Below are 14,801 nucleotides of genomic sequence, written 5' to 3' on the forward strand. Positions count from 1 at the left end.
CTGTAAAGGCAAACCGTACGCATCTGAAGCCACCAATCGGCTTTTGGAGGATCCCTGCCCTCGTTCCGTTTCCTCCTTCGTTTGTCAGATGTTTTCACCTCGCTGACTTTAATGAGGGTCGGGAAAGGAAAGGGTCGTCACTCGGTGGCCGCGGGCGGTCACTTGGCGGCGGCGGTCTCGGGAACGAGCAGCCCGGCCGGTCCCCTCCCTCGGGCCCCGCCCTCCCAGGGGCGGGGCGGGGCGGGGGCGGGCATGGCCAGGCGCTGCCCTCTTCCAACATGGCGCCGCGGGAGGCGGGTCCCCTCGCTGGCTCCCGGGGTTCCGGCGCTGCGCGTTTTGGTTCCGGAGTAACAGTGTCCGCACCGTCGCCTTCCCCCTCCTGCCGCCGCCGCCGCTGCCGCCGCCGCCGCCGCCGCCGCCGGGACGCACGGCCTCGGGTGCCCACGGCTGAACCGCGCGCGCCGCGCACTCTGGCTCAGGGTTGGGGCCGAGGACCCTCTCCCGACCCTCCTGCTGAGGGCGCCCCTCGGCTTTCCCGCGGCCCCAGGGCTCCTGCCGAACAGCCCCAGACTGAGTCCCCTCAAGTCGGGGACCCCCCCGCTCCTTCTAAGGAGGAGTGGACACCTGCCGCTGTCTCCCCCAAACGGGGAGTCTTCTCTGTGCCGTCTCCTCACGCCCACACAGACGGCGGATTGCTGCACGATCCGGTTTGCCCTCTTCCTAACTCCAGAACCTTCTGATCTCCGCTAGTTCTTACTGGCTCCTGCCCCTCGCCCCGTCCACGCTCCCGGGGAGACATCCCTCCGCCCCACACAGCCAGGGCCTGGCTGGGGGCCTGCGGGCCGCTTCCGGACCACCTCGTCTCTTCGCTGCCCCTCCCTCTCTGTCTTCGGACCCTCGGTCCCCTTGTCACCTCTTGGAGCCCCCGCCTAACCAGGGGCCAGTGGGTACCCCCTACCAGGATGTGAGCCCTTTTAACCTGTAATGCTGTGGCTGGTCCTTGGTCCCTTCCATGCCATGGAGAACCAGGTGCTGGTGATTCGCATCAAGATTCCAAATAGTGGAGCGGTGGACTGGACAGTGCACTCCGGGCCGCAGCTACTCTTCAGGGATGTGCTGGTGAGTGCTAATCTCAGTGTGCCAGTCGCAGCGAGGGGCGCGCAGGGATTTGTGGGGTAGTCAGCACCTTGATCATTGAATCTTACCTTGGTGGCCTGAGCTAGTGGACATGCTGGCCTCATGTTGGGGCAGTTTTATTGCTTCAGCCACAAACATCGATTATTTGCATGGACAGAAGTCTGATAAATGTGCAGGTCCCTGGGGGAGTAGAGGTGAATCGGGCTGAACCCCTGCCCTCAAAGAGCTCACAGACTGGACTGGGACATAACACATAGAAGCAACTAATTGGGATACAAAATGCTGAATCTAGAAGAGAGTTTTTCTCAAGTGTTTTGTGGAATGCCCCTGGCCAGAATCCAGCCATGTTTCTACTGAGTTCCCTGAAGTTGGTGACTAGTGGGAAAGGGAAACAGGGCAACTCTAATCAATCATATTTCAGCAAACCTAAGATGTCATAGGTTTTAAGATATTTTATATACCACTAAGAAAGATTATCTGTGACATGCCACACATTGTACAAAACCCAGTTTCAGGGATGTTAAAATAGAAGGGGAAATGTGCATCTTAAGAGTCAAAAATATAGTCTGACTTTCATAATAAATATTCAGAATGTATTTCAGAGAAAATCATGGTGTGTTACAGTTGAGTATAACCTTGGAGGTGGCCTTTTGAGCCCTCTGATCTTTTTTTGTTTGCAGATGGTTACGGAGAAGCAGTGAGGTGAAATGGCTTTTCCAAAGCCATGTTGCTTTTGAGTGGGAGAGTCAGTACCAGAGCTCAGATTTCCTTACTTTACTTCGTGTTTATTCCCACACGCTGCCGCGCCACGTCATATCTTTTAGCGTTTACTTGAGACAGAGTGCATTGTGCCCATTTTTTGTACTGAATCACTGAGCTATCAAAGGCAGAGCTGATGTACCAAGGATCGCGTTGCAAGTACCAGATCTAGAGTGGTGCTTCCCTGCAGGATAAGGTGGACATTTTGGGGAAGAGGAGGATCTGTGATGTGGTTGTTGATTGTGATAGGTTACTCAATCAAAATTTGATCCTTGTACCCTCAATTTGAGTTCTGGATGTTACTGAGCACCCAGACCACACGCATTTTTGGGTGTCTGGGCCAGGAGTGCAGAGGCTGGAGTAAACCAGCAGCCTCCAATCTTGTACACATATGCCATCCTTCTCTCTGTATCTGGAGCTCTCCACACACTCACACGCACGTGGATCTCGCTTCATGGTAAGGCCCGAATTCCTTGGCATGGTCCTCTGGGCACATCTGGATTGGCTGGTGCCTGTCTGGCACCAGCTTCATCTCTCACTACACTCCCTTGAGCATCCTGTGCTCCAGGTACGTAGAATTAACCTTGAGTTCTCTCAGGCGCCCAGGCCATCTCTAGTTGGCCTCTTTCTTCAGTTGGACAACTCCTATCTGTCCTTCAAAGCCCAGCTTCACTTTTCCTCTCAGTTGGCCTTGGTTACACGCCCCTCTTCTCTGTTCCTGCAGCCAAGTACATGGGTTTTGTGCTAATTTTGTCTGTCTCCTCCACTAGATTGTAAACTTCTGGAGGAGGTGCACACCTCTGTTTCCTCTCTGTTTCTGATGCTCCATGGGACCCTAAAATATTTGTGTAAGGGGAGCTTTAAAGAGGTTATATGCCGTTACGGTTTTGTGGACAGCATGACAGGTTTTGAATCAAGAAAGTTGAGTTTTAATTGCAAGCCATCCCGCTAAATAGGCAAATCATTCTACCTCTCCGAGTCTCAGTTTCCTTACTTGTAAATTAGGGATAATGAGACCTGCCTCAAAGACTTGTAAGGAGTAAGTGAGATTGTGTCCCTGATGAGAAGAGACATGAGCTTTCTTGCACTTTACTCGTTTGAGGCAACAAAAGGCATTATTTTAAGTGGAATGGTACAGTGATGAAAAACACAAACTCTGGAGCCAGGCGGACTGGGTTTAGATTGCAAGCCTTACCAGGCTCATCTGGGCAAGTGTCTTCTGTATTTCAGTTTCTTCATCTGTTAGAAGGAAAAAAAAGGTTTAGGGAATAATAATAGTGCCTATCTCATTGAGTTCTGGGAACTCCTGGAGTTGATACGCATAAAGCACTCGCAGCGACCTTGCGTGGTAAGTGCTCTGCTGTTACGCAGCAGAAGGGCCACGGCCTGGCCTTCTGCTTCTCGTGCAGCTCTCTTGTACCTTGGCTCACGGATGACTGGCCTAAAAGTAAACTTTGCACGAGTGGTCACACCGTCTAGAGCATTCACACGTGCTTGGTCAGGTAAACCCAGGTGGGACTTGTTATGTTGGGCAGACCTGATGAAGGGCTCATGACAGCAGGTGCCATGCTGTCTGTCAAGTTCTTTGAACCGTGAGCTCAAATCCTGGAAGACTCCTGCCGTCTCTTCTCCAGGTTTACCTGATCTCGTCATCAGGAAATTGGCAAAAGACCAACAGGTGCATCTCAGCATCTTTGGCTTGGAACCTTAAAATTTAAAGCCAGGTGAAACCCGGAATGTTCCCCTGCATCTGAGATCACTCTCCTCACTCCAGTTTTCAAGTGAGGAAGCTTGAACCCCGGACGGGGAAAATGCCGAAGCCACACAGCTGGTTTGTGGTGGAACCAGACGCAGAAGCCAGAAGCAGTCTGTAGTCCCCGAGTTAGCTGTAGCTGAGGTGTTGTGGACTTGGAGTCAGCAGCTGAGGGCTCAGATCACAGCTCCACCCAGTGGCTCGGACGCCCTGGGGCAGGGCCCTGGGTTTCTCCAGCCCTGTGTCCTTCATCTGAATGATGAGGGACTGGCTGTGGTGTGAAGGAGGCCTCGCTGGTCTTCGTGGGCAGAGGCATTTGGGCTTTGGTTTTTGAGCTTTCTGTGTTTCTCTTCTTCCTTGGTGACACAGCTTCCAGTCTGGGGAAGACTGTGCAGGAGATCTTGCTGCTTGAATCCTCTCTCCCAGCTCCCAGCCCAGATTTCCCCTCATCTGTGAAGTTTCTGTCTAAACCGGGACTGTGCTTTTGCTGCCTCCTGAGTTACAAACTACTGTTTGCTCATTTATGTCTTTTGTCTGGCCCTTTTCTTGTACTGTAAGTGCTCTGAATAGTTAGTCTTTTAGGTTTGTCTTTACCCTTGTTACAGATTACAATCTTCCTAAAGTCAAGAATTTATGATCTTTATTCTCCTGGCACGTTGTAGCTGCTCATTTATGTTTTTGGTTTGCCATTTCTTTGACTGATTTACTGCAAGGAAGGAGAAGAAAAGGATCAAGAAAAGATCATCATCAAGAGACATAAACTCCCGTTTTCTTTTGAAACCTTCTTTAGGGTAAAGTAAAATGTTGAGAATAAGACAGGGTCGTTTTGAAATAAATCATCACTTAAAATACAGCTAGCAAATACACGTAAAATTAAATGTGCCTGCTTAGAAAAGACCAGTAGAGAGTGGCTTTCAAACTTTTTAGCCCTTTGTCGTTATGATAGCCCCACTTTATTTGCTTTGACGGAACAAGATGGTCGGTAGTGTTCATGTGATTCTCATGATTCTCTCAATCAGATTTGCTTTTTCTTTCTCTTTCCCCCGACACTAGCTGTAAAGTAGGTGTGGCTCCTTGTTTATGTTGATGGGCAAAGGATGCCCTTGCAGCCTGGCAGGGTTTTCAGGCTAGTTACTAGACATTTGCTGTTCCATGGGGTCTGCTATTCACAAGTAGGAAGGATCCTAAGTTAGTTGGCTAATGCTGTAGGGTTCACATCTCAAGATTGGTTGTCTGGAGCAGGGCGGGTCCAGCTCAGTGGTAGAGTGTGTGCTTAGCATGCATGTGGTCCTGGTTCAATTCCCAGTACCCCCTTCAAAAAAAAAATAAATAAATAAAAGATTGGTTGTCGGAAAATAAGCAGTGATAACTTAGACTTGGAGGATTGGGGAAGTGGAGGGTACTCCCCCCCTTTTTTAAAAAAAAATGGAACACTTCCATGAATTTGCATGTCATCCTTGTGCAGGGGCCATGCTAATCTCTGTATCATTCCAATTTTAGTATATGTGCTGCTGAAGTGAGCACACCCCACCTTTTTTTTAAACCAATACTGGCTAGTCCTCAGTACATGCTTTGGAATGATGAAGTAACTGAACCAGAGACCATCCTTTACTCATTGTCAGGTGCTGAAACATGTGAGTTTCATTGTGCAGTAAGATTTGTAATGTTCCAGTCATCAGTGACTAGTTTTATTTATTTAATAGACGTTAATACTTACCATGCGTTAGACAGTCTTGTAAACACTTTGCAAATATTAACTCCTTAGTCCTACAAGGTAGGAACAGTTATGATCTCATTTTACACAGAAGGAAACTGAGGCACAGAGAGATTCAGCCATCCAGTGACTGAGTGGCAGAGCCACGGTCTAACCCCAGCATTCTGGCTCCTGTCCACACTCTTAGGCCTTACACTGGCTGCCTATGTTTTCCATGCTCGCTCTGCAGTTTTCATTTACCTGTCATTACACACTTTTTGCCTACAAGTAGGTAGAAAGAATTTTTTTCAGCACTAGAATCTTTTACAAACATTTCCTCAAAAGGTTGGTGTTTCATTTGCTAATCCTAGAGCCAGAAGGAAAAAAAAAAAAAATCTCTTTTGGCTCTAATGAGTAAAGGTTGCCTAAGATAGTTCCCTTTGATCAATTCTATATACACAGATTTATGTAAAAAAATAAAAAAGCACTGTAGAGACAAGGCTATTATGCAAATTGCCACTGCAGCAAAAGCTTCTAAAAGGCCACCTTTAGAAGGAAGTTGAAGCCGCCACTCCTCTAAGTGCCCTGGTAAGGAGGGCTCTGGGCTCCCTGCTGAGAAATACTGCAGGCAGCTTTGTCCCCAGGCTGCCTGGCGACAGTTCTGGCGCAGCCCAGGAGGGACATACTGGCAGAGCTCCCCCAGAGCAGTGAGGCTTGCAGGCCACTTGGGTTGGACCGGACATGGGGGAGGGTCACTTTCTCCAGAACTATTTGTCAACAGTGCTCTGTGCCTCTTTAATTAAGCTGTCCCTGCAGACTGTTTTTCAAGTGTTTTCAACTTTATAGGTTCATTTAAACATTGATACCAGATTGTATATGCACGTAAACTCTTTTCTTGTAGGCTAGATTAACTTTATTTCGGTGTCAGTAAATATGTTTTTCAGTTGCTCAAAAGTAAAGGTTGATGAGAATTGTTTCTATTAAATGTAGTATTATCGATTTATATCCATGGAAACTTGTCTTTTTGAAGTCTTCCCACTGTGAGTGCAAGGCCAGGTGTTGGTAGTTACATATCAAGACATAAATTGAAAGTTTGAGATTTGCAGATACTTATTGGTAAGTATAAAATAGATAAACAAGATTATACTGTATAGCACAGGGAACTATATTGGATATCTTATAGTAGCTTATGGTGAAAAAGAATATGAAAATGAATATATGTATATTCACATATGACTGAAGCAATGTGTTATACACTGGAAATTGACACATTGTAATCTAACTATTCTTCAATTAAAAAAAAGAAGCAAGTTTTTTGAATGTTGCCAGTGTAGCTCATGTTTATTACATTACTTAATACTTTTTACATTACCTCTGTAAGCATTACTAGACCTATATTGGAGGATAATCAAATTCAGGCTCTGAGAGGTTGAGTAATTTGTTTCCAGTCACACAGTGCAGAGCTGAGATTCAAACCCAGGCCAACTCCCCAGACCTCCTTTTCTACTAACAGTACCTTCTTCCTACAGCCTCCCATAGAAGAAACCTATTTTTTTTTTTTTTTTGTAAATACACAACAGTATATTTGTCTTCACTGTTGAGAGTAAAACATTATGTTACTAATACAAAGTAGGAAGGATTTTTTAAAGACCCTCTTCCCCCCTCCCGCCCCAAATAGAGATTTAAACTCCAGAATAGAGATTTAAACTCTGGACTTAGATTGCTGGGCTAAGTGTGATTATGAGCTAATGTTTTTACAGTTTACACCAGCATTTCAGAAAATCTCTCCCAGGTTCTCATATTTCCTCTAGGATTTGCCACATGTTAGCAATAAAGAAGATGGCTAATTGTGTTTCTTTATTCCTTCTTTGTTTAGGATGTGATAGGCCAGGTTCTGCCTGAAGCAACAACCACAGCATTTGAATGTAAGTCTGGCTCGTACACTTTCTTGACTGTTTCTTTCTGCAGTAACTTTTCAAAGGGTTTATGGGTTGCATTACTTTAGAGACTGACAAAAGCAGATTATTTATGATCATCATACGGTACATTTAAATATTTATAAATTAATGCAAGTTTAATGATGATACTGGACCGAGCAATACTTTCTTATGTAATCGTATCTTGGGTGTGCGTATTTCTATAATACAGCTTTAATTACCAACGTGACCTTTATCTGCTCTTGCTCTTCACCGTAATAATATTGTTGGACGAAATGAAGCGTGTAAACTACCTGTAGGCCAACGATTATTGATTAAAAGATTTTAATCCTTTGCTGCTTTAAAACAGCAACAGAGTAGAGCTTTTAAGTGAACGTTGCCTGGAATAATTCTGTGTTAGTGGGACTTGGCACGGCTTTTAAATGATGACGGAAACACTTCAGGTCTTGAGCCTTCCCCACGCCCCACCAGACCAACTGGCTTGGGGACTGGGGTAAGGGCAGGGCGTACTAGAAAACCAGTCCAGGTTGGTCAGGGGCTGAGTATTGTTAAGTTAGTCAGTAGCACAGGGGTCTGGTGTTAAGAAGGATAAAGTAAGTATTTGTAACTGTGGTCCCTGTTTTTTTTTTTTTTTTTTTTTTAATGTGGGCCACGTTTCTATGAAGCAAAATGTACCATTTCTCCACATGATTGTATATTTTTTGTTCTAGTTTTTTAAGCAAATGGTTAAAGACAGAGTACAGTGTCCCCTCTTTTATTTATGTTCTCTTAGAGGGCAGTTTGGCGATCCTTAACAAAATATAAAATGTTCAAAACCTTTGAGCACATCCACTTTTAGGAAGCTGTCCAACAGAAATACTACTTACGCATGTGTTGAATGCCCCTCAGCCAAAGTTGTTCATTGGTAGAAGTATTTTTGATAGCAAAAAACAAGAGGTCAGCTAAATGCCTACAGTAGTGGGTTAATTATTTATCCGTAGTCTGAAGCATTAAGCAGTGGCTAAAAAGAATGAGGATTTTAAACATTGACATGGAAATATATTCATGATATATTATTGAATTAAACAAACTATCTGTGGTATGATCCCATTTTGTAAAATATTTAATCCCGCCTCCTCCTTCCAACTTCATGTGTATACTGAGAGACAGGGATCTGAAAAGTGCCCCCAGCAGTGCTTTCTGGTGGTTTCCCCTGGAAAGTAGACTTGGGCTAGAATGGGGGAAAAGTTGGCTCAATGAGCACACTTGTTACTTTATGTATTTCTCTATTGCTGTTTCCTATTCGCTGTTGAATATTCTTCAACAATCATCTCCTGGTTTTAAAAGCTACTTGAGTAGAATTCTTAACATAATTAGTATTTTATTAGCCACACTGGACTCCATATACTATTGAAAAATAGGCTGTATATCTGGAATACATAGTAGTGTTGCAAGCTTCTCAGACCCCTTGCGGTAACTCCTTGGGGGTGCCAGGGATTTCATGGACAGTCTGAGAGTTAACATTTGGAGCGCTTCCTGTTGGCAGTTGCGGGGTAGAGAGAGTTCCGTGGGTGATCTCATTTAATTTAAGCTTCACAAGGCCCCCAGGAAGTCCTTGGAAGGACGGTTGCTAGCTCCGAGGAGAGGACATCTCCGCTGAGCCACTCGCTCGAGCCTCACGGCTAGTAAGTGGTAAAGAGGAAGTTCTCACGTGTAGGTTCTCAGCCGCAGTTGAGACTTGGTCTGAGAGTTGTCATAATTCTTGAAATCGTGTATTCTGATTGTTTTTAAGCATGGCCAAAAAAAAAAAAAAGAAAAAGAAAACAACTTGTACTTTGTACTTCTTGCTTTCTGGGTCCCTCACAGTGGCTCGATATGCCTGTGCTGTACTGGCTTCCAGAGCTGGGGTTCATGGGAGTGATACCGATCATTTTAGCTATCATCTGTTGATGGCCAGGCGAGGTACTAGATGATTTAGTTGGACTGTTGCTAATCTTGGCAGCAACTCTGCGAGGTAGGGCAAGTGTACCTGTGAAGAAACCGAAGCTCAGAAGATTGCTGAAGGTGGTCAGGTAGGAAGCGGTGGAGCCCGTATCTAAACACAGCTCTGTCTGATGTCAGACTTGCACTCTCTAAAACCTAGCGTGTTGAAAGCCTGTGACATGTGTCAAGTGTGGTTTGCGGCTTACAGTTTATGGGTATGATGGAACAACTCTTGAATAAATAAAACTTTGTTTAAAGAAATATTTGTGGTAACTAACACTGAAAAGTATACTTGAACCTAACAGAAAAAATGTTTAAACTCCTAGGTTTAACTTCTTAGAAGATCGCTTTCCTTTTTTTCCCTCAGCAAGTGCTGTACCATCTGCATCCAGACCAGTTTTAGGTGGAAAGATTAAGATAAAAAATACAGAGAGACAAAATAATGATAGCTGTTTGTTTTTTGTGCTTACATTTTCATGTACTTTCTATTACAGACTTAAAATCTTAGACTGGCTTTTTTTCATGATTGTTCTAGGGTGGCCTTATTTTCTATACCAAAGATCCGCACTAATAAATGAGATCTATGTATAAGAAATAATTGGACAGATGTAGTTTGTAAGCTAATTTACTGAACTTTCTGAGCTCTTTTGGTGGTTTATGATATTTTGAAACAACTCTTGAATAAATAAAAGTTTAACCAAAGATATTTATGGTAATAGATTTAATACTGCTAAGTGTACCTAACACTAATTGACTTCTTATACCAAAGAGGTGGTATTACATTTAGTAATTTGAATTAAGCAACAAGAGAAAGGACAGTGTCAAATTCACCTGTTTTACATAAACGTAGGGAAAACGAGGGAGTTGAGTAAGTGGAAAAGAGGGGAAAGATCAGGTAACCTTACTGATCATTCAGTTCTGAGAAATGCCATCTCTTCAGTGAAACCTCTGATCCCCCAGGTGTGGTTAATCTCCGGGCACTTTCCTAGAGGAGGTAGCCTGTTGGGCCTGCCATCTGGTTGGCTGTGTGGGAGTTCCCCTTCCTCACTAGGTGTTGAATGACTTCGTGACAGGGACCATCTTTTGTTTCACTCCTGCGCCCTTAGGACAGTTGGCCCTCTCATTTCCATAGGTTCTATATCCGCCTGATTTGTGGCTGCAGAACCTGGAGATCCCAAGGACCAACATTGTATATAAGGGACTTGATCATCCACAGATTTTGGTGTCCTGTCCACAGGGGGGTCCTGGAGCCAATCCCTCGTGGATAACAAGGGTTGACTGTTCTTAACTTCGTGCCTTGTAGGAACACTCTTGTTGAATAGAATAAAATATTATATATATCGGTATTCAAAAGAGAATTATAAAATGCATGTAACCTAAAGCTAAGTAAGTAATTTGCTCTTTAAGAATTATTTGTGCAGTTGCCCGGGTGTGGGATATAATTGGTTGGTGGTGGACAATTCAGGCTTCAGCTTCAAATTTTCCCGCATTTGGCTGGGCCCCATGTCCCGAGGGGGCAGAGGGTCTGTGGTGGCTCTGTGCTTTCTTATTTCTGTCCCTGGGAGTGGTGTTTCCAAGGGGGGTTAGAGGTGAATGGGGGAGGGAGGCCTGTTTGTGCCAAAGTTACCTATTGGACTGATGGCCCTAAATTTCTTTTTACCACTTTTAAATCCTCTTCCTCTTACAACAAGAATACAAATGAAAGTACTACTTTTCAACATACAGTGTCTGATTTTTTTTTTTAGTTGAGAAAGTATAGATATTTTTTAAAAATTCAAGCAGTATTGAAATAAAGCAAGAAGTAAAAGTCCTCATTTCCCCAATTCACTAGTTAACAGTTTCTTCTCTGTCCTTACAGAAAGCTTTTCATACATGATATACACTACATTGCAACCAGTTTCCTCTGCCCCCGCTCAATAGTATATGTTGGGAGTCTTTCCAGCATCAGTGTGCACAAATCAACTTCATTCTTTTGGATGATTACATTATACTTAATTCTGTGACTATAACTTTATTTAACCTATTGATGGACCAGTTTTAAGTTTAAGTTGTTACCAGTTTTTCGGTAGTATTAGAAAGAAAAAATGCTGCAGTCAACAGCATTGTCTTATGGTTTTCCACATTGTAGAAATGTGTTTGTAGGATAAAATTTCTAGGATTTAGAACTACTGAAATGAAGAGTATCCGTCTTTTACATCTTAATAGCTATTTCCATATTGCTCCTCGAAAGTTAGGACCGGTTTGCATTCCCACAAGCAGTGTTTGAGAATGCCCACTTCCCTCTACTCTCACCAGCTCTGGGTACCAGCAGACTTCAGTTGATGTCCGTTTGATATGTGGAAAAGGATTATTCTATTATTGTTTTATTTTGTGTTTCTTCAATTATAAATGAGCTTGAGCATGTTTTCATTTATATTTTGGTCATTTGTATTTAATTTCTGTGAACTATTTATCACCTTTGCTCATTTTTCTATTAGATTGTCTTTTTGTAGTTGATTTAAGAGCTTTCCAATATTAAGAAAATTGGCCCTTTGTCTTATGTATTATAAATCTTCTTGTTTAGTTTATTGCCTTTCCTTTCAGCTTGTTTTGGTCTTTTTTTCTCATTTTTTTTTTCCCCCATGGAGAAGTTTTAAGTTTTCACATGGTCAGATTTATCCTATTTTCCTTTGTGACTTCTCAATTTATGTCATGCTTAGAAAGGTCTTCCACATTCCAAGATGTTGAAAAAACATTCATTCATATTCTCTTTTCTTTCCACTTTAATAGGGTTAAGTAAACATGCACTTTAAGTATGTTATAAATATGTATTTGTGTAGATTTTTTTATTTTGTAAAACAGCATGCATTTTTATTACACAGAAGATTTTTAAAAAAATTCTTGTGCCATCTTCATTTTATTTTGGTGAAAGGAGGAGTCAGAAGGGGAGCCAACTTTATTTTTCAAGCAGATAGACAGTTGACTCCACACTGGTTATTGACTAATTTGTCTTTTCCCAAATGTGAGAACACTTCCAAGATGCAGCTAAATTCCATAACCATAGAATATCTTGTATGTTTGCATGTGGTGGCCTTCCATATGCTGTGGGCCCAAAGGCCCCTGCTGATTTGCACAGTTTTATTAGCAGATTAATGAGTACACCAACACATGAGGTGACGGAAATCCACTGTGCCCATTAATGAGTTTCCTGTGCGTGTCTGTTACATGTGTTCCTTTCCCTGGACTTTCTCTAGACAAGACGCCACTGCTGTAAAATGACTGTTGGGCTCGTGTTGCTGGATAGTAAGATCTTACTGGTGACTTGAAAGATGGCGTTTTAAGCCTATGTAGACAAATGCTGACTTATATCTATAAATGCCATATGGCCCTGCTTTTCCATGATGCTCAGACTTCACATCTTTTGGTCTGTGGCCCTCTTAAATATCTTCACACTCATCAAATCATGTCTGAATTTTGGTTCAGAAAATATGACTATAGGATAAATCTTTATTTTATTTGTTTTTCTTCAATGGTGATTATTTTATACTCATTTCTCATTGAATGGAATCTTTTTCAGTTGTTTTGTGAGTTTCTGGAAAAATTCTGGGAAAAATGAAGTTTTATCTGCTTAAGCTATAGCATATGTAAAAGATAACCGGTTGCCTGTAAATAAAGCTGGGTAGGTTAATGAAAATTGTAATTAACAGTAGACATACACTGAGTCTACAAATTATATAACACCTAAGAATTGTGTACCTCGAATCTGAGATGATTTGAAGAGAGCTTTAATTTATTCAAATTTCATAGTGTCGATGTGAAAAGTACAAATCTTTTTTAGTCTTAGGAAAGTATTTGTTAGTAGGAGTAGGTGTTAGTAGTCTGGCTATTTCACGTGAGCATTAAGAGGTTTAAGTCTTACCTAAGCACAAGGCCAGTTGTTCCTTGAGGGCAGAGACGGTGCTGCTCCTTTTTGAATCCCTAGAAACCCAGTGTAGTACCTGGTACATAGTATACTCTCAACATGTGTTTCTGGAATGCACGGCTGCTTAAAGGAATGAAGTAACGTGGACAAGCCGTCCAGAGCGCATCCATCAGTAAATCTGGTTAGCTCTGCCTTTAAGATACATCCAGCATGTGATGACTGCTCAAAACCTCAGCCCGTTTTAGGCCACCAGCCCCTCTCACCTAGGCTAGGACGGTGGTTGCCTAACTGGTCTCCCTGTTTCTGCTTTTGCCCCACATGGCCTCTTTTCCACACAGCAGCCAAAGTGATCCTTTTAGAAGTTAAGTGCGGTCACTACACTCCAAATCCTCTGGTGGTTTCCATCTCACTTGGGAGTGAATGCCAAGTCCTTAACGTGCCCTTCAAGGCCCTGCACTTCCTCGTCTGCCCCCAACCCCGCCCTACCATTACTTCTCTGAACTTGCCTCTCTCCCCCACCTCATTCTCAGTTCTCTTCCAGCTACTCTGGCTTTCTGTCATTCTTTTGACCATGCCAGGCAGTCTTCTGCCTCAGGGCCTTAGCATTAGCTGTTCCCTCTGCCTGAACCATTCTCTCCCCAGATACCTGTGGGGTTCACTTCCTCATCCCTTTTAAGTAGAGTGCAAACTCCATGAGGGCAGGATGTTTCCTTTTCCCGCTGTTAAACTGTACCAGTGCCCAGAACATTGCCTGCTGCGTGGTGGGCAGCGCTTACACATTTTTTGGAAAGAGAAAGGAAGCAAAGAAGTGAAGAAGAAGCAGTGGTGAGAGGCCTGGGGCGAAATTACACCTCACGGATGTGAAGATTCAGCCACGGACACTATGACCTCTAGTCCGCACCAGATCTCAGATTCCACATCTGAGAAGGGCTCTACACTTGACGACTTTTCTGGTAATTTCCTGTTGATGTCTTTCTAACCTCTACAGTTGTGTTTTCATTTCTTTCCTCTTGCCTGAGAAAAATGCCTTTGCTGTAATTCTAATCGACTCTTCCCTGGCACTGAAGTGATATGACAAATGACATATAAAATACAGTATTGGCTTGACTTTCTGTTGCTCTTGGTAGATGCTAGGTTGTTTCTCTCAAAAGCCCACCTGAGCCCTGCCACAGCGGTGGGTGCCGGTGGGCCGGGCGCTCCCCGGAGTCTGCTCTCTGTCTGCTGCTGACTCGGTAGGCGCCCCGCTTGCCATCCTGACCGCCCCTTACCTGAGGCTGCCTCTCCTCTATTGGGCCTTTATGTTCCTCCTCTTGGTTTCTCTTTTGGATTGCATGTTGCTTCAAATAAAATCGCTAACAACATATGGCCCGTTATGATTCTCTTTTCCCAAACTCTGCCATTTTGTATATTTGTGACACACTGCAGATTTTGTGAAGATTGCTTCATAATATTTGTTTACCATCTGCTGCACTCTATTTGGTATCTTGCTAGGATTTTTTCCTCCATTTTAAGTGACATTAACAAAATCCAGCCAGTACATAGACTTTCTGGTTCTACTTTTGCTTCCCTAATGTGCTGGAAAATCATATTACTGTGCTCCAGGCAACGAGAGAAGCCTGGAATTCTCATTGTGAACCAGGGTATCGGATCCCCCCCCCC

The 14,801-nt window shown here is 43.6% G+C and overlaps 1 protein-coding gene and 1 non-coding gene across 9 annotated transcripts in view; one reads left to right on the plus strand and one right to left on the minus strand.

Annotated features, from left to right (window-relative positions):
• Positions 1 to 358: 358 nt before the first annotated feature.
• The window catches only part of MAP2K5 (mitogen-activated protein kinase kinase 5), a 235,775-nt gene continuing 221,332 nt past the window's right edge, over positions 359 to 14,801 (plus strand). For 2 of the 8 annotated variants that reach the window (XM_064485500.1, XM_064485499.1), the window contains exons 1-2: positions 365 to 1,119; positions 7,219 to 7,267. In XM_064485500.1, the coding sequence (XP_064341570.1) occupies positions 985 to 1,119; positions 7,219 to 7,267 (184 nt within the window). In that variant the 5' untranslated portion in view covers positions 365 to 984. Of the gene's footprint in view, positions 1,120 to 7,218; positions 7,268 to 14,801 lie in introns of all 8 variants that reach the window. The other 6 variants (XM_064485502.1, XM_064485501.1, XM_064485498.1 and 3 more) reach the window with 6 other exon arrangements.
• On the minus strand, positions 5,069 to 5,173 carry LOC116153784 (U6 spliceosomal RNA). Its single transcript, XR_004137663.1, has one exon. It is a non-coding gene; the product is annotated as a U6 spliceosomal RNA (small nuclear RNA).

This window comes from Camelus dromedarius, chromosome 5 (genome assembly GCF_036321535.1).
Source record: "Camelus dromedarius isolate mCamDro1 chromosome 5, mCamDro1.pat, whole genome shotgun sequence".
Classification (NCBI taxonomy): Eukaryota; Metazoa; Chordata; class Mammalia; order Artiodactyla; family Camelidae; genus Camelus; species Camelus dromedarius.